This window comes from Echiichthys vipera, assembly GCF_963691815.1.
Source record: "Echiichthys vipera genome assembly, chromosome: 8".
Classification (NCBI taxonomy): domain Eukaryota; kingdom Metazoa; phylum Chordata; class Actinopteri; order Perciformes; family Trachinidae; genus Echiichthys; species Echiichthys vipera.
In genome coordinates this window covers 20,781,663-20,805,383 of record NC_139833.1, presented here as the reverse complement: position 1 = coordinate 20,805,383, position 23,721 = coordinate 20,781,663, and the positions used below count along the sequence as shown (strand labels likewise).

The 23,721-nt window shown below is 41.0% G+C and overlaps 3 protein-coding genes across 3 annotated transcripts; all 3 read left to right on the top strand.

Annotated features, from left to right (window-relative positions):
* Window positions 1-614: 614 nt before the first annotated feature.
* Window positions 615-3,155, top strand: pigv (phosphatidylinositol glycan anchor biosynthesis, class V). Its single transcript, XM_083917921.1, has 3 exons — window positions 615-893; window positions 1,112-2,278; window positions 2,380-3,155. The coding sequence occupies exons 1-3, from the start codon at window positions 831-833 to the stop codon at window positions 2,665-2,667; spliced, it is 1,518 nt and encodes a 505-aa protein (XP_083774047.1). The 5' UTR covers window positions 615-830; the 3' UTR covers window positions 2,668-3,155.
* A 1,638-nt stretch (window positions 3,156-4,793) lies between these two features.
* stx12l (syntaxin 12, like) lies at window positions 4,794-12,610 on the top strand. Its single transcript, XM_083918757.1, has 10 exons — window positions 4,794-4,810; window positions 6,247-6,392; window positions 6,592-6,661; window positions 6,782-6,881; window positions 10,170-10,307; window positions 10,473-10,516; window positions 11,074-11,173; window positions 11,271-11,343; window positions 11,456-11,538; window positions 12,484-12,610. The coding sequence occupies exons 2-10, from the start codon at window positions 6,293-6,295 to the stop codon at window positions 12,574-12,576; spliced, it is 801 nt and encodes a 266-aa protein (XP_083774883.1). The 5' UTR covers window positions 4,794-4,810; window positions 6,247-6,292; the 3' UTR covers window positions 12,577-12,610.
* Window positions 12,611-17,065: 4,455 nt separating this feature from the next.
* On the top strand, window positions 17,066-22,795 carry popdc3 (popeye domain cAMP effector 3). Its single transcript, XM_083918756.1, has 3 exons — window positions 17,066-17,725; window positions 19,109-19,217; window positions 19,989-22,795. The coding sequence occupies exons 1-3, from the start codon at window positions 17,223-17,225 to the stop codon at window positions 20,265-20,267; spliced, it is 891 nt and encodes a 296-aa protein (XP_083774882.1). The 5' UTR covers window positions 17,066-17,222; the 3' UTR covers window positions 20,268-22,795.
* The last annotated feature ends 926 nt before the right edge of the window (window positions 22,796-23,721 follow it).

Genomic DNA, 23,721 nt, shown 5'->3' with positions numbered 1-23,721 from the left:
CATAACTAACCATAGCTTGAAACGGTTGTGAGTAATTTGTTATTATGGTACAGTTGTGTTAAGTTTTAATGTGTCAAGGTTGCGGCACAAAAACAAATCAAGTTTATCCCAAATTGAGTGTCTGTGTGTGCGAAACAATAGGTAAGAGTATATGTCCTGTCCATTTAAATAAACATCAGATATCAGAGAAACAAAAAAGATCAAACGCACTTTTAAGATGGTACTTATAAAGGCCTGTGTAAAAAGTAATCACCTTAAATCCAAGCCAGTGAAAAAGACAGGCTCACTCAACGAAGAAGAAAACACACTGTATATCCATCAGACGATATGGAGCTCCATCTGCTGGAGAGAAAACATATTTCATTTAATTACCAAAAGATCTGAGACCACGTTACAAACGTGTCCCATCAAAGCTTATAATAACTCAAGTCAATAAAATATCAACTATGACTGATTATCTACTGGTACACTTATAATCTACCATGCATGTAGCAGAAAAATACTCAGGAGGTGCTCAGGGGGCTTTTATTCTGAAATGAGTCGGTTACACCGGAAATGAAAGGAAGCTGAGCTGCTGCAGGATGAGATCCGGATGTGAGGACAAAAGATTGCACCTGACGACGGGTAGCTGTCTAACTAAATTAGTGTTTGCTCTCCCAAATGTGTTAAACCACAAACGAACGCGACACCTCCGGAGCTCAGTAAGTCCAGCTCGCTATGTTTTATAGACACAACGACTGGTACTCCAGCAGTGACTGTCTCGTAGCAACGACGATGCTCAGGCCCGCCATCACCGGCTCTTTCACGTTTTCTCCGTCACATCAGTGACTATGGATGTCAGAGCGGTTCTGGAGTTTGCCACAGTTACCAGGGGACTGTCACTGTTTTTACAGGTACGTTTTTAGACAAGCTGGATGTGAAACTGACAATATGCTTATCTAGCTTCCCCATTTCATAGCTACAACTTAGGTTTGTTATTGTCCCTCATTTCCCTTGATGTTTAAGTCATCTTGGCAGTATATTTCTGTATGGTGGCTAATAAAAGGTGCTCAGGGGGATACTTTGTTTCTCTTTACTGCTTATTTAAATATTCTTCAATGTTTCTCCTCAGGCTGTCTTCAATGCTGTCATCCCTGACCATGATGCTGATGCGTTCAGGCCCCCGCGGACAGAGGAGCCCCTGTACTTGGACCCTGCAGTGGAGTGGTTGCTGGGCGGCCTCTCTCACTGGGATGCCGAGCATTTCCTCTTCATTGCCGAGAGGGGATACCTTTACGAGCACAACTTTGCTTTCTTCCCCCTCTTCCCCGTCGTCCTCCGGGGCCTGGCAGAGACGCTGCTGTGGCCCCTGAGCAGCTGGCTGAGCGTGCGGGGGCGTCTGCTGGTGGCCGTGGCTCTGGGGAACAGTGCCCTCTTCCTGTTGAGCGTGGTCGCCCTGTATGCGCTCAGTAGGATAGTTCTTCAGGACAGGCGTCTTGCTCTGCTCTCCAGCCTGCTCTACTGCGTCACACCTGCCAATGTCTTCATGACCACCGGATACTCAGAGAGCCTGTTCGCCGCGCTCACATTTGGCGGCCTGTTCCTCCTGGAGAAGGGATTCACCTTGCGAGCCTGCCTCGCTCTCAGCATAGCCACTGCAGCACGATCCAATGGACTTGTTAACATAGGGTTTCTACTGTATCTTCCATCACTACACGCTATTTCACAGATTCGTGTGTATCGAACAACAAAAAAAGGCCATAGTAAGGTCTTCCACTATATTTGGGCCATCATCCGTCTCCTGCTCACCTCTCTCTTGGGAACCGCAATTATCGCCCTTCCCTTCTGTGCTTTCCAGTACTACGGGTATAGGACGTTTTGCACACCATCTGTCTCCTTGGAAAGGATCCCCCCCGCTCTTCTGTCGCTGGCTGAACTAAAGGGCTACCGGGTCCCAGATGAAAATGGTCCACCACCCCTCTGGTGCATGAGACCTCTCCCCCTGCTGTATTCTCACATCCAGGATGTTTATTGGGATGTGGGCTTCCTCCGCTACTTTGAGCTGAAGCAGATACCCAATTTCATTCTGGCTCTACCTATGGCTACCCTCGGCATAATGGCATCTTATGCATATTTCCAAGCCAATCCAGAACTGTGTCTGAGACTCGGACTTTGGGAGACGGGCGCAAACAAAGGACTTGACAAACCTGCGCTGGGATTGTTCAACCCCAGAGTGTTTGTGTATGTTGTACATTCAACAGTACTCCTGGTGTTTGGAACATTGTGCATGCACGTGCAGGTAAGTAAGCGATATAATCGCCTTCCTGTGGAATGTTCTTAATCTGCCAGGAACAACTGTTGATTTCTTGCTCATTCCCTTTTTTTAATCTACATTTCTAGGTCCTCACCAGATTCATGGCCTCCTCGTCTCCCGTGCCCTTTTGGATAAGTGCTCACCTGCTCCTCCTCAACGAGCCACTTCTTCATCGAAGGAAGACATCAAATCCCAACGTACAGCTACAGACAAATTCCAGAAATGGATGCAAGCACACCCCTCAAAACCCCATCCTTGCACTGCTGCCACACTTTAAAACATGTTCTCCGACCACACAGAGCATCCTGGGATACTTCCTCTCTTACTGGGTGCTGGGTCTGGCACTGCATTGTAACTTCTTGCCATGGACATGACTGACGACATTACTTTGAGCTTTAAATGCAATATTTCTATGTAGGACTGGGCAGTATACTTTGTTTTAAACCGTATGAACACAGGAGTTTTTTTCACAGCACACAATAGTCCATTCTATATATTCCAGCAATTGTTCATGTATTAGCATTACAAAATACATAATCGTGTACATGATGCATGAACATTTTGTCAATGTCAGTGACTGATTTTTATTTGGGTAAATACATCTAATGCAAAGAAAAGAAAACAACTTGTTTTTATTTTATGTTTGTGTTGCCCAGTCCTACATTTCCATGTGATGTGTCTGTAACAGTTAACAACAAAACTCATCTGTACACTATCTCTGAAGCTTCATTGAACTCTGTTAGTTTAAAATATTGGGAAGACTGGTTGAAAGAGGTTGAAAGATAAATTTAAATTAGGTGCTGAGGTCTTGCTGAAGCACAACATTTTATTTAATATTACACTGCATGTCTGGATGAATCATTCCAAGTTATAGTTTGGGACTTTTCGATGTGAATGAAAAGAAATAAAAGTTTTGTTGGTGTAAAACGGATCCACAATTCAGTGTAAAGTTTCTTGAGGCACTCTTGTAAACTGCTATATTGTGTTTTGTTTAAAGAACACTAACTGCCAAAGTGTCGCTGGCAAGTTTACCCTTGAATAAACTAAATGTAATAAATCTACAACAGCATATCTTTATGAACGTAAACAGTTTTTTCAGCCTTATTTGCAGGGGACCCAGTCAGTCGCTGCAGTGAACAGGACTGGGCTGTCAAACTTGTTTCCCCGTTCAGGTTTCCTGGGACATCTCGCTGTGCCCTTGCCCCCACTGGTAGCAGACGCGCTCTGATGGTAGGATGGAATTTATTTATTTATTTGTCTCCACCAGTGGCGCTGGTATTGTTTTCACCTGTGTGTGTGTGTATTTTGCTAAATGTTTATGTCTGCTTGTTGACATTTTGTCACCGTGATACAACACAACCATGCCAGATACAGTCCTGAAATTTTAGTGTTTCGGTGAGATCAAAATGAAGGCCAAGTTCGAAAATGGGTGGGATTCGAGGGTGTGTTGAAAATAGGGAGTAGAAAGTAGGGAAGGGGCCGTTGCCTCACCACTTTACGTCCCAGCCCGATTTGTTGTTGCGATTATCTTGGATTCTGGACCAGGCCAATGCTACAAAACCCCTCAGTGCTTACAATTTGAGGCCCCCAAGACAGCTCTGCGTTTAAAACATAAACAGACCATTGACCTCACCTTGTCAGACAGCTAGATTTTTACGATATAGTAGATTTCTGGAGCAGGAAGGCAAGAAAAACACCATTAAAGCCTGTAGATAAAAGGGGTGCCTCCAAATGAGAGGGGCCCAGGGACCTTACAGGACCATGATACGGCCCTGGATCTGCATAATTTACAAATGAAAAAAAAAGTAGGCACATATTCAATAGAGCAAACGCCTGCAAGGATGAACCAATTATCGGCATATTATGTTGTAATCATTTTTGAAAACATTTCTGCATTGAGCCCTACTGGTGTAATTACAATTATATATGCAATAATACTTTTTTTTCATGGTTCTATGTTTACTTTTGTTTGTTGTCACGTGGAGGACTGTAGCATACACTGCTGCATTCAGGATTATTATTAGAGTCAGTGTGAAAGTCATGGGACAGGCACGGGATTATTCCCAGGGATAGGCCCATCAGTCAGAGTTGAGTACATCAAGTCTCCAAATCACAGGGGGAGACTCCAGCACTATCTACGATTTAAAATAAAAAAATATGTATGCATACTATTACTCTACTGGAAGCTTTGTGTGTGTCATTTACGGTCCCAAAGAGTTTCAAAGTCCTTACAAAACGGTATATTTCAAAGTAGGCTAGAATGGCCGTCGACACCGTTAGAAAGTGTTTCTATCAGTAGGAGGGGGGGGACAGTAACCTCACTGGAAACGCGCGGTGACAGCCTTTGCTGGCGACACTGAATGCAGCGTCGGATTAGCGCTGTGAACCTCGCTGTGCTCTGAACGTGTGACGCCCCAGACGGGCTGGGTCTGCCGTAATTCTCACACAGCGATAAACAGAGGACTTATCTGAGGCATTTGGAGCAACAGACACCGCCGACGTCAGCTTCACCGCAAAGTAAGACCTGCACTGTCAACATTGTTATCGTTTGTATTAAGCGACAGTCCGTTTGTTCCGCTGCAGCCTTTAAAACACTGATGCGCGACGACCACAGACGCGTATCACCGCTGTATTTACCGGCGAACACGACTGTGTAGGCTTTGATTGATTTCTGTTTCAGGTTGAGGCATCTTTTGCGACTAAGTACCCAGAGGATGGCGGTTTTTAGTTGGCTATACTCAATGTGGCTCTTGGGTTTATTGTCTGTCCACAATTGTCCGTCACAAGTTTAATCCACGCGATGACTAGGCTCGCGCTTGCCCCTGTTTTCTGTATTTAGCGCGAGCCTCTTTTATTGGAACATAACGGGAGATTCTTTCTCTTCACACAGCGGCGGAAAGAAACCGGTACAGCTACTCCATCACTAGACGAATGAATGAGTAAAAAGTGACAATGACTTCACATTTTGGGTGGATTTCCTGGGCTCTGCAGAAATCCTGAATCGTGGATATAAAATAACTAAAAAAAAGATCACGTTGCCTCCCGTGGATGGAAGTTTGTGACCAGATGTGAAAATGTAAAGGTTTGAAAGCAGATTTTACAGGGTGTGATGCATACCAGTGGTGATTCTAGAGTCTGATGGGGCCCTGGGCAAAAATTCACAGGGGGCCCCACGAACCAATGTTCATCAACTTAATGTTATAAATAATGACACCAACGAAAAAACTTGCGAAATTTAAACATTTTTTTATTTAAACAGTGCACATTTTAGTTATTTACAAAGTTAGTTATTTTTGAAATATGAATATAACCATTAAAACAATTCAAATATATAAATATGAATAACATTTAAAAAAAACAGAACAATAAAAACTTGGGTGGAGTCAGGTGGGGCCCTTCAGGGAGGTCAGGTCTCCTACCGTCTTATCTTTGTGCATTGTCGCTGCTGTAGTTTAAAGTTTGTCAGCCGTCGAGGGGCCCCCTACTGACCAGTTGCCTGCCGTGGGTGCTGGCTAGCGGGCCGCTATATACTGCAGTTAGTAGGCCTGGCCTGCTAGTAACTTTCAAGTTAAGTCAAACTCTATTAGCCCACCAAGGTAAATTTGGTTGCAGCCAGTTAACAAAGACATTTATTATTAAAAACAACAACAACATAAATTTGCAGTCAGCCTACTGATATTAAAGTCTTCAAATTGCTTTTGTTTTTAACCCACGGTCCTTGACCTCCTCATTTGAGAAGGCGAAACTACCACATATTTGGCATAACTAAATCAGCCGATCAATTTATATATATATATATATATATATATATATACCTGTGTATACATATGGGCGACTTAACACTATAAGTAATTAAAACAGTTTCAATAGAATACAAAAGCGTTCCCTGAAATAGAAGAAATAATTTGATGGGACTAATTGGGCATTTTTCTCTTCATTGTAACTGTGTTCAGGTTGTGTTTAGGGTGTGTTCCTTTATAGCAGTGTGACGGCCAGGATATGTCCTATATGAGCGCACACAGCAGCTGGTCCCAGCCCCGGGACTTCAGCAGCCTCATCCAAACATGCAGCTCCAACATCCAGAAGATCAGCCAAAACTGTGAGTGCTGACTGTGGGTGATCGGAAATATAAAGTGTGATTGATGTAGTGATAATCCAAGGCCAGTATCTGGGAGTATCCCAGGTAGTCACGAGTATGTTATCACTTGTAACTTTACTAGTGATCTTACACACTCTACACATGAATTGCTTCCCTAAAAGATCTGCATGTTAACTGAAGTGGTTCATTTTCTCCACAGCTGGTCAGATCAAAAATCTCCTCAACCAACCGGGAACGAGACAGAAAACCTCAGAGCTTCAGGAAAGGCTGTAAGTACTGGCCTGGGATTATCAGTATCCCACGTAATCTTTAATACTGTCATGAATTGAAGTGTGTGACCAGGAAAACCTTTTGAGCGATGTCCTAGCACTGTTTATGTCCCCCTGCAGCCAACAGCTCCAGCACTACACCAACCAGCTGGCTAAAGAAACCAACAGACACCTGAAGGAGCTGGGGTCACTGCCCCCACCACTGTCTCCATCAGAACAGGTCGGTCTATGGTTAATCACTGTATAAATCAGATTATATTTAAGCAATAGCTCACGACAGGCTGTGGTACAGGTTTGTTGTGATTCTATCACAACTAAAGGACGTTATTCGATAGCAGCTAGCATTCACCAAAGTCACACAATAACACAAACTAACAAATCGAGGCAGCGGCAGACCAGCAGCTCCTTGTTCTGTGAGGTTTTGTTTTTGTCAAAGGAGTCTGGCCGCTTTGAAGAGAGCATGGATGAATACTTCAGTTGCCTGTCGGAAAGAGCAGTCTGACAGCAAGCTAACGTTGTTTTTTCTCAGAATGGTAAAATGGTGCAAAAGAATTAGACATCATAGCTGTTATCAGGGTTCGTACGGGTGCTGGAAATCCTTGAAAACATTAGAATTTTAGTGTTGTGTTTTTAAGGTCCGAGAAGTGCTTGGATATTGAATAAAGTGCTTGAAACTGCTTGAAATGTATTTTATATGGGATTGCTTATGTGGTATAACACAGAGAAAAGAAGATTTCCATATTTGAGAGACATTTTTGAATGAAAAATGAGTTGGAATAGTATAAATAGTTAGAACCCTGTGTTATATGTGATTAATACATCACATTAATCAGGCTGCTTGATTTGAGGTACCCATTCTATAATCATATATATAAAATCTTAAATGAATATATCGTTGTATGCTGAATATTTATGATTTCCTGTCGTTGGATTAATAGTAAGGTAGTGTTCATAAGCACAGAGGCCTGAGGCTGAAATACAACATGGTAAGCTCATTTCAGTGTTGTGGAGGCTATACATCTCGCAACTCACTGAGAGTTGGTGATCTTATATAAAAAATCCATGCACAATAATAACGCAGAGCCATACAAAACAACACATAATCATACAAACCCCCATGTCCATATGAATCATGTGACACACATTACTGACAGAAAATAAAGTCAGCCACACTGACCAGGGCAGGAAAACACAGGGACAGGATACAGCAGATTGTTAATAATTTGACCTGTACACAAAACAAAATGACAGTACATGTACCTGATAACAACAGAATGATATTAGGCCGCTCACAGATAACTTTGTGGAAACAATCTCCAGAAAATAATAAAACAAAGAAAGAAATAATTTAGCTAACTGTTGGTTAGCACACAGAGAGAGTCTCCTAAGTCACCGATAACAAATTACTCACCACCACTGTCATCGCAAAAGCATTTTTTGTGGCAATTAGAAGTCTGCTTTAACATTCAACATGCAGAAAATACAACAACAAACTTATTAAAGTATCTTAACAGAGATTATTACAGATCAACCCACCACTGGGACAATATACAGCAGGTTGGTTACAGTTTGGTCTGCAGTGGCCCCAGCAGAGGGCACTCATGTTATATACAACACACCAGTGGGAAACTACTACTACTACTAATAATAATCTCTAAGTAAATAACATTAAAGGGAAGTGACATTAAAAAAAACAAAATTTTACAGTAGTAATACATAGAAATGGCAAATACTGGCCAGTGGAGTCATTTTCTCTGGTATTTCTGCTCACTGATTCCAAAAGCCAAATGAATGTAATTGTTCCAGCATTGTTGTTTTCATCCCTGCTGATTTTAAATAGCCCTGCACCAACATGTTATCTGCGTATGGTATAGCCATGTCTAGCAGGTTATAGTACTGTATGTTTTAAGAATTTGTTCTCCCCCGTCTGAAAGAGTTTAAAGCGTCGACTGAAGGTTTTTTATCTGCATTTCACTCAATAGCCAAACAGCTTTTCCTTTAAGTTTTTGCAGGTTCAGCGGTTTAGTTTGGTCGTTAAGTCAATCAGATAGTTCCATTTGTTTAATTTGTCATGGGGTAAAGGACCTTAAAAATAATGTAAACATGTTACTGTAAATAAATATAGGCAACAGAAAAATATAAACATTGTAAATATTGTGAAAACCTGTGAAGCATCAGTGCCTTATTTCATCTAATCTATATCTTTTTACATAAAAATGATTTAAATGCAGTTAAAGCCAAACCCACTGCCGCCATAACTATTCTCTTAACATCAGGTGATACATGTATTTTATTGAATTTTAACGTAAAGCATTTTATAGCCATATTTATTAATAAAATAGTACATATGAAATTATTTTCTAGTTATATATAATTAGAACTCCAGTTTGACTTGACAACGCTCCAAACAACCAAAGCAGGAAAAACAGACCTAGAACAAAAGTATGTGGACACGCCAGTTTAATACATTTATTAAAGTACATTGAAGTGTAAATGTCATATTAGGAAGCAATCATACAAAGCACAAATAAAACAATGGAAGGAAAATCGCTTTGGGACACACAAAGTTGGTGCTTTGCATTTATGGATCAATTCTGGATTAATCATGTGAGCCATCATGGAAGGAATGTGGGGATAATGATGTTAACTTTACTGACATATAAAGTATCAGTATCACAGTATCATATCAGTCTGGTGGGAGTGAGCTGGACTGGTTCCATGCCTAGAAATCATTCTGTGTTCTTGAAGTAGCTCACCATAGAGGGATTCATGATGCAGTTGCAAATACTGCATTTATGTTCTCTTTATTTTCATTTTTGATTTATCTGCCAGTTTTTTTGGTAATAATTGCTTAACCATTTAATCAATAGAATATAAGGAAATAGTGAGAATTACCCATCAGAAGGTGAGGTCTTCAAATGACTTGTTTAGTCCGACCAACAGTCCAAAATCCAAATATATTCAGTTATAAAAGCAGCAAATATTCACATTGGAGAAGCTGAAAGAATCATCATTCTGCTTGATTAAAGGTTAAAATGATCAAAATGGTTAATTAATTAATTAATTAATTACTGCAATACACTCCACATGAACAACGGGTAATGACTAGTCTAGATTATTAGCAGGTAGTTTTGAGATAGAAATAAAATAGGGCCGAACAGACCCTTGAGGAACTCCATAATTCCCAACAGCAGCATCAGACATGTCACCACCAGCTTCCAATGAAAATTTCTATTAGATAAATAGGATCTACACCACCTAAGAGCAGAACCAGATCCTTTCATCAACATGTCTCTACAGTCAGCCTGCATTGAAATGCCACATTAGTCATGTTAGAATTCATGACACATTTAATGGAGCATTCAAAATCTGTGATGATGCAAGTTGTTTGTCGATGAAACCATTACCAACACACAAAGGTGTAACGCTTTACTTGTAAGTCTTCCTATTTAGGGAGATTTAAAACCATCTTAATGGTCTTTATTCCTTCCTTTCTTCTTTCTTCCAGAGGCAACAAAAGCTGCAAAAGGAGCGTTTGATGAACGATTTCTCTGCAGCCCTCAACAACTTCCAGGTGGTGCAGCGCAGGGCAGCTGAGAAAGAGAAGGAGTCTGTGGCCAGAGCTCGAGCTGGATCCAGAGTCGTGGTAGTAGCAGGCTTTTCATTGGACAAGGGCTGTAGAGCATTTACATCCAATAGCATTACTCTTGTATTATAGTGATTCATTAAATTACTTCTAATATATTCGCATACATGGTGGAAAAAGCGATGCGAGCTGATGTTTGTTAATCTTTGTTGTTGCTGTCTACAGGGAGACGGAGAAGATGTAAATGAACTGTTGGTTTCATTTGAAAAGTAGGTTTCTTCAGTGTCTTTTGATATATTTTACCTTCAGTCCATTCTCTACCCACAAATATGTTCCTCGTCTGAGTGACTGCACACTTTATACTCTGTGTATCCAAATGTAAATTAAACATTTACGATGTTATCAGTTTTTTACCCTTTCGTAAAAAATAAAGGCTGTCTTCTGGCCAATAAATCATTAAAAAATTAGGTAATTTAGAAACAGTGTCTCCATCACTTAGCTTGTCCACCAGAGGGCGCTGACGTTTTTTTTAAACTATAAAATGAAGAAATAAGAAAAACTTAATGCAAGCAAATTCAGGCAACCTATAGATAATGTGCTGCCGTTGACAATGTGGGAGTCACTAAAGAGTTTGTCGTCTTGGATCAGACTACGGAGCCTTATCTTCTAAGTATAGACTGTTCCATGTATTCTGTTACTCCCCAAGCTTGGCTATCTATCAGCCCGATGGTATATTGTTCCTTCAAAGTTTTATTTAAACCAGGCCCTTTTTAAATGCTACTTTGAGCTGTACGTAAAATAAGGTTGGACCTGGATGTTTGTGTAGGGAAGATGAATTGGGTCAGACTCAGACCGAGGAGCCCGCCATCACAGAGGAGGACATGGATATCATCAAGGAGAGAGAGACGAACATCAAACAGCTGGAGGTACCAGCCGTATCCCACAGCAGCAGGAATACTGTAATATTGATATTAATGTGAGGTTCTGTTCACCAGCTAACCCTCTTCCTCCTTTCCTCTCCAGGCCAACATTATGGACGTGAACCAGATCTTCAAGGACCTGGCTGTGATGATCCACAATCAGGGAGAAATGATTGGTAGGTCAGAAGAAACACTGAGCTGAGCAGTAAGTTGATCTTTTATGTATTTGGATCAAGTGAGAGTGCATGTGTGTTCACACCGAAACTCTTCCTGTGTTCTCATTAACAGACACCATTGAGGCCAATGTGGAGAGTGCTGAGGTTCACGTAGACAGAGGGGCCGTCCAGCTGCAGAAGGCAGCCTATTACCGGGTAAGACAGAAGGGCTGAACAAAATAATGGAAACATGACAATACCATACAATTTCCATGTTGTGCTAAAGATTCAAGTCAATAAAATAAATAAGCCACAATAGTTTCAAGCATGTTGACTATGGGGATATTCTACATTCCATGAAAATACCAAACCAACAATGAAGTATTGTGCCTTATGTGTCTTTTAAAAACACATCACTGGGCGACATGTGCCTTCATTGCTGTACACACATACACACATACTCTATAAACACACCGCGGAACAATGACAGTTTTCAGTATTAAGTATTACTGCGCCAATTAGTCCGCCAAGATGGTAATGTCAGAAGTATGCAATGGTGTCATTCAATGAATGCACAAAAACACCCACAAAGGTGGAGGGAAAAGAAACATGGAGAGTCTATGGGGGTTTGTGTTTGAGCAGCCAGTGAACCCGCTGTGTCCTGTCATTTTGTTGGAGAAATACCTGTCATTGTTGCCGCCGACCCACCGGCCCTTCACCTCCATCCAAAGCGGACAAACTAGTTACACCAACAACCTATGGTTTAGCTAAGGTAACAATGTAACTTCTAGCTTGCATGTTTTTATGTGGCTCCTATTATGCTCACCTTTCTATGGCTACGTTGTGAATAGCTAGCGATATCATTTTTGTTACATTTTGTAACCAAGCCACACTTTTGATGATATCGCTGGCTGAAGTGTCAGCAGCTAGGGGAAAGAGAGCATAATAGTTGTCAAGTGGTAAATACATTTGTGGCCATTTTTCTTTCTCCCAATGTTAACAACATCAGGATGGATTCATGCGGTATACTAGTATTAGCAAGTTTAATATGACTTCCTGTCCCAAGCCAGTGCTAAGCTGCTACCACTGTCATGTAAAACACTAATGCAGTTTAGTTCCATTTCATCCGTTAACTCTGACGTTATGCTTTGTTGTGTGCAGAGGAAGTCCCGTAAGAGGATGTGCATGCTGGCCATGGTGCTGTCGCTGGTGCTCATCATCCTCGTCATCATCATCTGGCAAGCCCTCAAATAAGAGAAACACAACTTCAAATGACTTCCACTGTGTGTGTGTTTGTGCGTAAGAGAGAGAGAGGGATGTATGTGCATGTGCCTGTACATTAGTTTGACAAATGAATCCTACATTACAGCACAAGAATCTAAATTGTCCTACTGTATGCCCCTTTATTCAGTCACTGTGCGTGGGAACAACAGTCATGTTTCTTGTTTTGGGTATAACTAATCTGCCAATATTGTGATCATATTCCATTTTTTTATTTGTATTTCTTTCTAAGACTACTGCTACTAATAACACTTCATTATAAATGTTGGATGATGGTCATACAGTACATGCACAAAATATTTATCTCCAGTGTGGAAGGATGCTGTGCGTGCGTGCGTGCGTGCGTGCGTGCGTGCGTGCGTGTGTGTGCGTGTGTGTGCGTGTGTGTGCGTGTGTGTGTGTGTGTGTGTGTGTGTGTGTGTGTGTGTGTGTGTGTGTGTGTGTGTGTGTGTGTGTGTGTGTGTGTGTGTGTGTGTGTGTGAGAAAGAGAGCTGCATGTGTGCATTAGTCAAGTTGTGCATTTTCTCACTACTGAAGGACTGTGGATTATTAAATGCAATCTTGCACAATTTTATATACAGAAAGTGACTCTGTCTTGTTTGAATATAGAGTGTATTCTGATATAAGGAGTGTTTTATCTAAAAGAATGTTAAAGAAAATATCAACTGTAGACAGCTGGCAGGATGTCTGTCCCTCTTAAACAGTTTGCTTCACTGGATCTGCCCACCTGATAAATACAGTTCCTCCTGATGAAGTGCTGCAGGTGTCATGTCTCATTTTGTCCACCAGAGGTGAGCTTAGCACGTTGAGTCAGCAGGAGACACCAACTTTCCTCATATTATAAATAACAATCATTTTTCTTTTGTGCACATAAACACTGGCCTACGGATGAAGCGTACTGGGTACAGTTGCACTCATAAAAATACTTAAAGGGACAGTTCACCCCAAATCAAAGAGGCATATTTTTTCTCTTACCTGGAGTGCTATTTATCAGTCTAAATTGTTTTGGTGTGAGTTGCCCAGTGTTGGAGATATCGGCTGTAGAGATGTATTCTTAAATATATATATGTATATTTCCCATGTAAAGTGATGGATGAAGTTATATGAGAACAAATTATTTTATTTGTTTAAAGTCCCACTGTAGTAAAATCTGTTTTCCTCGTCTCGTTCTTACAGTTGGACGTTTGAGATTCACTGTGCGGATTGATGTGCAGAGTTGGACATGAAGAACATGTTTTAACCTGCTGAAAGTGGAAGGTTTCTCTGCGCTCATTCAAATCTGATTTAAAAGGGTGGGCCTAGGAGCATGATTTGTGACATCAAAACTAGGTTGAAAGTCAATCCTGGGCCGATTTGCAACTTATACAGGTGTTATGTAGAAAGTTGAATTTGGCTGTGCACACACACTGAAAAAAGACTTGCAGTGAGGAGACATCTTGTGTCCAGCAGGAAACCTTTATAAATGACTCTGTTTGCATGTTCATAGATCCTGGAATTTGAGGTAAAAGGAGTAAATGCTTTTCTTAAGGATTTTAGTTGAATGAAACACATCAGACACACACTATTGTTCCAAACAGCTTGTATATGTCTTAAAACATTGCTTTAATATTTTATGGAGTACCTGTGGCAGCAATATGCTGCTGTTCTGGATATCACAAGTGGTAGGTGAGAAAGCAGGGTTTTTTTGTCATTTGGGTGAACCGACCTTTTCAGAAAAATGCCAGTCCTTTGAACTTGTGTCATGTTTGCACTAGCGGCGCAGATGTCTCAACCACTGCTACTATTCAACTACTACTACTAGTAGTACAAGAACATGTACTGATACTGTAAAATAAAGAAAAATGCTAGTGCAATTCAAGTATGAATTAATTATTTAAATAAAGAAGACATTCTCTTTTTTCTACGCAGGGTTCACTCACTGTTCACAGACTTAAATATGACTGGCCCTTGTGTATTATCTCCACGGAACATCAGTGCTGCTGCCCTTCAGAGTTAAAGTCAAGATGTCCAAATAGCAGACGGCACTGAAATGTCTGAATGAGACACTTAGCATCATGAGTTTGCACAGAATAGCTAATAATCAGGTAATGAGCCTGTGGTGGGATGTAATGACGCTAACATTGGGGTTGTCTTGGTTACACACCGTGTTGCGGCTGTGGAGGAGTACTGAGTGGTCCTCGACATCTCTGTGAGGTCAGCAGGTCGCGGCGGCTCTGCTGCACCCCCGCTGCCGTGACTCAACATGATGCTGTGAACTTGCTCACAATGGCCTTACAACTTATTAAACATGGGGTGTCAGCCAATCACAACCATCCAGGTCTGGAAATGTTTACTGTCAGTAATGGCATTGTGTCTGGTGGTGGGGTTTGTGAATATCATGTATACTTATTTCACATTTTTACATGCTTGTGTCCTGCCCAAAAAGTCAGGTGCAAGATTTAGTACTGAGTAAAAATCCCAGAATGTACTTTTATCTGGTGGTAATAAAGTCTTGACTTACTGTTAGTGCTGGAAGTAATAAAGTGCTGGAAATGAGTCAATCTAGTTTAGAGTGTTGCTCAGGACAGCTCAACACACACTGATTGCTCTCGTTTGTGAACTGGAACCGGAGACCCTCTGGCACCAGAACGAATCCCTGCAACTGCTACCATGCCAACAGTGGTAATGTCCTATCCAGGGATGGCTAAAAATAAGAGAGCCCTGGCAGAAAACACCACAGGTCATTTTCTGAAGGAGATTAATTATTGCTGTTTGTCTCTCGGGAGTTGTTCTGGGGAAGGTGGTGTGTGACTGGACACATCTGCTTCCCGACAGTATCCGTATTAGTGCTAATTGTCACTTCCATCTCTCAGGCTGATTGCCCAGACTTAAAAAGCAGCTTTGCAAGTCTGCACACAAATACTTTCCTTATTGTGCACATAATCAAACATACACACGTGACTGTCCAGGGTGGAGAGGCTCTATAAAACATATGATTTAAGGTGTCTGGTGGTGTGTATTGAGATAAACCCCAGTGTATGAGCCTACAAACTCAACAAGCTTATCACGTTCTCTCATCCTCATTAAAAATAGCTACAAAACTGGAATCTGATACCTATCCTATTGCTTTCATTTCATCTGGGGAAAAAAAAACAGGGCAGGACCCAGTGCAAATGTTTTCTTTTCTGTGCTAGATCCTTGTGTCTGACATGATGTGAAACACACCCAGGGGTTCTCTGTCCTTCTCCGCTGCCCCAGATATATCACACACACTCAATTTCCCCATCCAGCAAATAGTCAAAGTCACCTTGACCAGGCACACACAGGAGGTCTGCTATTATTCTGGTCCAAAAAAAGATCAGCCGCTCCTAAAAACCTGCATAGTTCTGAATAATGAGGACAAATCAATTTACTTACTCTCTGACCCTCTTTTAGGCAAAAACACTGCTGCTTGTTCATTTATTAATAATACACTACTAATGTTAATAATATATAAATATTTTTTTAACCACATATCACATTTACCATTTCATATTTAAATTTAGGATGGCACCAGCACCAGGAGGACCACTGCTGTCATATTTAGATCATGTCTTCTTGCTGTCAAGCCACAGAGAGACAGGCACATCGGAAATGAGACTTTTGGACTGTCAAAATAAAGTTGTTATTTTGATTATGTTAGATTGTTCTGTCCTGACCATCGTCATTCCAATAAGCCCAACAAAACCGGATCTTCTTCTAGACCACTCATTTAATTGACCAAAGGGTTTTGCAAATCTACAGGTTACATGCATTTAGTTTGGAATCTAGATTTTCCCCCCCGACGATTAAGTCATAGCACTTTATTATTATTTTTTTAATAAATGATCTTTTTATTGATACACATTCATACATCCATCAGACAGTGTTTTTCTCATACATTTTTCTTTCTTTTTTGATAAAGGGAAATGGGCGAAAAAGAGAAAAGTATGCTCACAATAATAACCATAGTACTACTACTAATAACAGTAATAGTGGTGGTTATAATAATAATAATAATAATAATAATAATAGTAATCATCAAAATAAAAAGAAGTGAATAAAAACAAAAACGTATGACAGTACACTCCATATTTGCCCTTACATATCCCCATACCACCACTTTCCCTTAACCATCGGGCAGTACACTAGTTTAAATTAAGGATATATGCAGTATATATATATCCTTAATTTATATATATATATATATAGGGGGTAAATCAAAAATAAGAACCTACGGAGCGACATCAAATAAAACATATGTAAGATAATAAATAAATAAAATAAAGAAAACTAACTGCCCATTAAACATGTCCTTTACACTCTCTGTATCACCGTACTTTTACAAAAACATTCACTATAAGCTCAGACAGAGCTTATAAAATGTTAGATAAAACATCATTTCATAATAACAGACAGAACACTCACACACCTGTAACTATGAGCCGTCCTTTTTATGTTCGTGTATCCACGTGATTGTTTCCGGTCGCCTCACAGCTGTCCTCTCCACACACTCGGTGACAGCTGTGTTTGCGCTGTTGTTTCTGAGCTCACTCAGACTCGGAGACACTCTGGATGACTGAGTGTGGAGTGTGCCGGCAGTTTGATTCACTTTTGTCGACATGGAGCCTCCGGACTTCGAAGCCATGAACTTCACGGTGGAGCCGGTGGCATCGCACCCGCTGTGTGAGGGCTGGAGGGGCGCCGCGGAGGGCTCCGTGTTCCACCTCGCCCACATCTTCCTCTTCCTCGGCTTCATGGGCGGCAGCGGCTTTTACGGACTCATCTACCTGTTCACCTTCCTCACTCTGGGCTTCTTCTGCGCCACTCTGTGGGCATGGACCGACTCCTGCACCACGGACTCTTTCCTGTGGAGCTTCGCCCTCTTCGGGGTGTGTTTGGGTCAAGTCCTGTATGTTGCCTACCGGCTGAGGAGCGTCTCCTTCGAGAAGGAATTACTGGAGCTTTACAACTACATGTTTAAAAAACTCGGAGTGTCGCTCACACACTTTGGGAAGATAGTGGCCTGCTGTGACGGAGACATTCACACCATAGAGACCGACCACTGCTTCGCCGTAGAGGGGAAAACCCCCATCGACAAGCTGTCGGTGCTGCTGTCCGGCAGGTGACTCACTTCACCTCACATCCCTGATAGTGTCTTACATTGTGTGGACGAAAAGTTAAAGCAAGGATGATAGGAAACGAAAGCTTGAGACTTCCACTTTTGTGACTTAGTTGTGCTTCTCATTATCGCCTCGGTAATGTAGTTCGACCGGTCGACCGATATGGGTTCATACGGTCATACCGACCTTTAGAAATCAGGGCCAATATAGGAGGCCGATTGTCGTTGGATGATTTCTTTTGGCAGATTGTTCCCTTTCCCCCCTCCATCTGATAAAATAAAACTGTTTAATAACAACAAATGATACAAATAATAATAATAAGGGATTCGATTTCTAATTTACATTTCAAACAGGACTGAGACAAGCAGAGATATCAACCGGCATAAAGAATGTGTGCATTAACATTTAGCCCACGTTTACACTTGGCTGGCGATTTTCATAAACGGACAACTTCATCCAAACCTGTCCGTTTTCAGAAAAGAAATGTGTTTCCACTAACCCATGTATATATGCCATCAAGAGCCAAACCCGTAGATGGCAGTTTCAGTGTGTTGAGAAGCTCAAGCCCACGTTAGCCAATGATCCGCGATCCCCACAGCCAAATGTAAATATAAACATAGGTCGCACCTATGACGCAGGTGCAAGTTCTGGCGCATTCTTTGACGTCGGCTGCTGAAAACTCAGTTTTTTTCTGATTACATGCAAACCAAAGTTTTTCAAAAACCCCACTCTGGCCAGAGTTTTTAGAAAGAATCATTTCTAAACGAGACAAATTCTCCGTTTCCGTGTAAACGAAGGGCACACGCGCAGGGAAATGTCTCTGTTTTTAAAAATGACTTATACGTGTAAACAGGGCCTTAGAGAAGTGCATTTTTGGCAGGTACTGGGAAAAAAAGGCTCAAAACATTGAACACACTTGAATAAAGTACAAGGTTCAAGGTAGAATTTGCTGGTCACTGGTACCTGTTCGGAACGGGACAATTGCTTGGCCTCCCTTATTGCTGTTTGCAGAAACACTCATCCAAACATCAGCTCATTTGCAGGGACCAGGTTATTTCCTGGAACAAAAGCATTAATTCTGAAAGTTACATCACTGATGGTTGAAATGTTCGAGTCTACTACAATGTAAAATTAGAAAAAGCTGTTGGAGGACTGTGGAGTCGGTGTGGCTGTGTTATTACTGGTGTCTGATGATGGAGGTGTTGCCTCTAGATGTCCAACATTAATGGGTTACCTTACTCAACAGCTAATCACGCTAACTGCTCTGATACAGTCTCACCAATTAAAGTTTTGGCGGATTAAGCGTTGACATGACCCTTTTTTTTTTTTATTTCCCATTGGAAAGCGGTTCAGTTAATATCAACTTTCCATCCATTCTCCTACAGAATCCGTGTGACAGTTAAAGGAGAGTTTCTGCATTACATCTACCCTTTCCAGTTTCTGGATTCACCTGAGTGGGACTCTCTCCGACCAGCAGAGGATGGTGTATTCCAGGTCCCTTTTAAGTCATGTGCATTTCAGCCATTAATAACTCAGCAATCTCAACTCACTGGACCCTCTGTCAGCAAGCGTTCATGCCTATAACCTCAATTTTAGGATAATACATCTTTTTGACCCCAACACGAATTCTGCACGTGCAGTGAAAGGATAAGGCTCACATAACCTAATGAATGTTATAGCAGCTTTTAAGATTTATGTGTTCAGTACGAATCAATGGGCTCAACGCTGAGACCCAAAGACAGAGGAGGGAAGTCAGATAGTATTGAATGACCAGCTAACAAATCATTGGTTTGGGTCTTACAGGACTTGATGACGAATGAAAAACAGAGAACAGCACCTGCTTTATCCTTTCAGTGCAGTATTATATATTCTGTGATCTCGAGCTCGGAGAGAGCGCCTGATAAATTATGATATATTTTAAAACCTGGTTCCATTTACTCTATATATTAAGTATCAATCCCATGCATCATTTACCAACAAGATAGTCAAACTAGAGCAATTGATTTAGGGAACAAATCGTAATGAATAATCTGTATTGGTATTATTGGTCCTTTTAATTAAATAACAGCCTTAAATTATTAAAATAAAATTCAATTTGTCCCCATTGAATCACAGTATTTGCTTTAGTTATGGTTATTACACCCACATTATAATGAACTGTAAATGTCCTTTAAATGACACACATGAATGCCTGCTTGTTTCCTTTCTGCCTCATCTCTTTGTTATCATTTATTCTTTCTCGTTCTCTTTCTCTACGTTCCACAGGTGACCCTGCGTGCAGATAACCCCTGCCGATATGTGGCGTGGAGGAGGAAGAAACTCTATCTGCTTTTTGCTAAGCATCGCTACATAGCTAAGATCTTTGCCCTGGTTGTGCGCAGCGACATTGCGGAGAAGCTGTACTCCCTTAATGACAAGGCTTTCGACAGTTCTGGGCACCGCTATGATCTCCGCTTACCGAGTTACTGTCACATGCCGGGGACCGAATTAGAAAAGGCAGATGTCTTCCTGCAAGTCCCAGTGCAGGGGGCAAAGATTGCCTGAACACACTCACATGCACAAACAAACACTGCTCCAAGCCATAAACCCTGAACTGATTATTTGCATGTAGGAATAGGTGTCATTAAGGCAGGGCAAAGTGTGGTATTGTCTCTACCATATAGGGTAAATGACTTTCAGGTTTTTTTCTCTAAAAGGGAAAATCTGCCACCTTTTATGTGGATGTTCGGTCAGTGCTGATGGTAAATGTAGTCAATTGAAGGAATAAATTCCCAAGTGCGTGCTATATTGACTGGGAAAGCTGATCTTTCCTGCTGACGACCTTAATTTACCAGGATGCATTGCACGAGCGGCAAGTTTGCTACTTTACACAAATTCTCTTAGCTTTTTCAATCCAATAAATAGACTAAATCCACTCGCAAAATGTCAAAAAAGCAAATATTCTTACACCTAAATAGAAATATAGAAGCATACACCTTCTGAATCCAAATAAAACAAAACTCGCCAAACCTGTTTCTCACACCTTTTGGAGGCAGACCATTAAATTAGCAAATTACTATGACAAAAGGCGGCACGGTGGTTAGCACTGTCGCCTCACACAGGGTTCTTGCTTGGAATCTGGGCTGGGGCTCTTCTGTATTGCCTTGGCATGTTCTCCCTGTGTCCCATAGGTGTGAATGTGAGTGTGAATGGTTGTCAAAAATCACAGGAATAGCAGTTTATTGGAGATGATACATGAGCATACTGCATGTATTGTAAGGCAGATTTCTAGGTCAAAAAACACAACACCATCAAAACATGCCTTTAATGAGTAAAAAAAAAATGGACCCAGCAAAAAAGGCTGAAGCCACCGCGGCATCAGCTATTGCTAAACACTGTTCCATACTGGCATGTGATCACACTGGCGCTGCTTTCTCAGACTCCACTGCTGCAACTCACTTCAAAATGCACAGGACAAAGTGTGCGGAACTGATTAATGGTGTTCTAGCACCAAACTTTCTTAAAAAGTTGGTCGCAGATGTGGGTGACCAGAGTTTCAGCTTTCTTCTGGATGAGTCCACAGATGTAAGTGTTTCTAAGTACCTGGGGGTTGTGATTAGGTACCTTAGTGACACCAAACACACAATTGTCTCAACATTTCTGTGGCTCGTTGAGTTGGAGCGAGAAGATACCAGATCTATAGCCTGAGCTGTTGTTGTGTTCCTAGAGAGGTGTTGTCTTCATAAAGAGAAACTCCTTGGGATAGCGTGTGACAGTGCCTCCGTTATGACGAGGATTAACAATGTGGTCCATAAAGTGCAGAAGGAGGAGAATGGCCTCAAAGATCTCGTTCTTATTCACTGTGTGTGTCACTCTGCAGCTTGCTGTAAGTCATGCTTCCAATGACACCATCCCCCGTGTGGAGGACTTGATACAGGGGACTCATAGCTGGTTTTCAGTGTCTCCAAAGGCCACATATGAGACCATCAACTATGGGGAGAAACCCTTACACACAACCAAGGACTAGTGGGAGGCGCTTAAACTGCATTTTGCTTTCACCAAGTCCAGTGAACACCGCTACATTGGAGAGGTTTTTTACTCCATGTACAGTGACCCTCAAAACATTTTGTGTCTGGCTTTTCTGAAGTCAATGCTGGGTGAGGTACAGTTGGCCATCAAGGCTTTTGAGGGAGAGCAGGTAGATCATCTTAAACTTCTTGACAGCTTGGATTGCCTGATAAAGTCCACTGGAAAATATTGATGTACTCAAAGAGCCAATTGACACATCAGTCCCAAACCGTACCTTGGTTACCTTTTAGAGTCAAAGGCAGCTGAGCTCCACCCTGCACCTGAGGACAAGAACAACGTCCGAGGGCCTTCACCATCTCCCTGACTAAGGAGTTGAGGGTGAGACTGCCAGACAACATCAAAGCATTGCACTGCATGTCACTTTTCAATGTAGAGGAAAATAAAGCAGAATAAGTGTCAGAGAGAAATATACAAAAATAGCCGAGCGCCTTGGCTACTCTCCTGCAGAGATAGACAAGATTGTCCAGCAATGGCTTGCCATCCATCTCCGTAGGTGGAATGGAAATTAAAAACACAGTGGACTTCTGGAGTGAGATGAGATGAAGTCCAGAGTTGCAGCTGGTATCGACGGTTTCAAGAACTTGCTGTTGCTCTCTGGGGTTTAAACGATATACAGCAGCAGAACTCAAACTCACTCAGAGGGTTTTTACTACTTCACAGGGGGGGTGGGTTCTTGCATTTTGGCGTTTTCAGTCTCACAGTAGAAGAAGTAGTGAATATAACTGAGAAGAGTTTGTGTGTGTATTGAAATGATTTTAGGCTCACACACTTAGTTTACGATGTGAAACTGAACCTAGACAACTATAATAAACCAACTTTATTTTTTAAGAAAAGCACTAATGTATTAATTTACTTCACAACTCAATTAAAAACAACTACTTTGATGAATGGCTTCATTATGAATGTATAAATTAACAGGTGGCTGCAGATGTCTTCTAATGTGTAATATTGACTGATAGGATCAGTTCCTGTTGTTATTGTAACATTATTGTGTGGATGTAAAATGTGTGCTATAAATAGGCTAACTGTGTCTATATTTTACTAATAAATTATACTTGATTTTAATGTGTAAATCTTTTTTATGAGTGTCAATAATTTACCCCATATATGTTGTCTACTCCCCCAAAATGTAAATGATATAATACTGGCTGGCGTAGAATATAACATATCAATTGACCATGGGAAGTTCAGCTCAGTTGTCATGGAGATGGCTCAGTATGTGGGTCAAAATAATAGGAAATGAAACCCTCACACCAAATGTCTGTTAAAATAGCAATATATGCTGTATATGAAATATTTATATTTATATAAATATTTTATATTATGTGTAAAAATCAAAATAGAAATGAAGAAAAGTGTATTAAAATGCTGTTTCCAATAGCTGCTGTGTAGGTTTTATTTAACATTTGATGCTTTTAAAATAAATAAAATTCAAGCACAACTTCAAATACATTTGCATATTCAGTTACCGCCAATTTTATAAAAAAAAAAATACTTTTTGTTGATTCAGTCCAAAAAACACTGCCACAGGCTTTTCTCCAAACACTGGGTAGCTTTCTTTTATAAGAGGAGGATATATGAAGAATCTTAACGCAGCCCTAGTCTATTTGAAGGGAAGCACACAATATTTCTTCATATCACTCAAGCCTTTACTGATACTGGTGACTCATTAATTGTCGGTGTTAATTCAATTTAATAATAATAATAATTAATAATAATTAACAGTGCCAAATCATAACTAAAATGTATCTCCAGACACTTTAGAGTAGGTCTAGATCACACTGTGACTTATTCATGTTTACAGAGACCTAAGAATTCCTCCATGGGCAGCAACAAGTCGCACTATCTTTGATTAAAAAAAATAGTACTAATTATTATACACAGTATTAATCCAGCAATCTTGGTCACACAGGAAGCCTTCCTTGTACCA

Excerpts from the sequence above, each read along its gene's own strand:
- popdc3 (XM_083918756.1), top strand. The coding sequence starts at position 17,223 with ATGGAGCCTCCGGACTTCGAAGCCATGAACTTCACGGTGGAGCCGGTG. Across the intron at positions 17,726-19,108 it reads TCGGTGCTGCTGTCCGGCAG|AATCCGTGTGACAGTTAAAG; the intron begins GTGACTCACTTC and ends ATTCTCCTACAG. Across the intron at positions 19,218-19,988 it reads CAGAGGATGGTGTATTCCAG|GTGACCCTGCGTGCAGATAA; the intron begins GTCCCTTTTAAG and ends TACGTTCCACAG.
- stx12l (XM_083918757.1), top strand. The coding sequence starts at position 6,293 with ATGTCCTATATGAGCGCACACAGCAGCTGGTCCCAGCCCCGGGACTTC. Across the intron at positions 6,882-10,169 it reads CACTGTCTCCATCAGAACAG|AGGCAACAAAAGCTGCAAAA; the intron begins GTCGGTCTATGG and ends TCTTTCTTCCAG. Across the intron at positions 11,344-11,455 it reads CAATCAGGGAGAAATGATTG|ACACCATTGAGGCCAATGTG; the intron begins GTAGGTCAGAAG and ends TCTCATTAACAG.
- pigv (XM_083917921.1), top strand. The coding sequence starts at position 831 with ATGGATGTCAGAGCGGTTCTGGAGTTTGCCACAGTTACCAGGGGACTG. Across the intron at positions 894-1,111 it reads GACTGTCACTGTTTTTACAG|GCTGTCTTCAATGCTGTCAT; the intron begins GTACGTTTTTAG and ends GTTTCTCCTCAG. Across the intron at positions 2,279-2,379 it reads CATTGTGCATGCACGTGCAG|GTCCTCACCAGATTCATGGC; the intron begins GTAAGTAAGCGA and ends CTACATTTCTAG.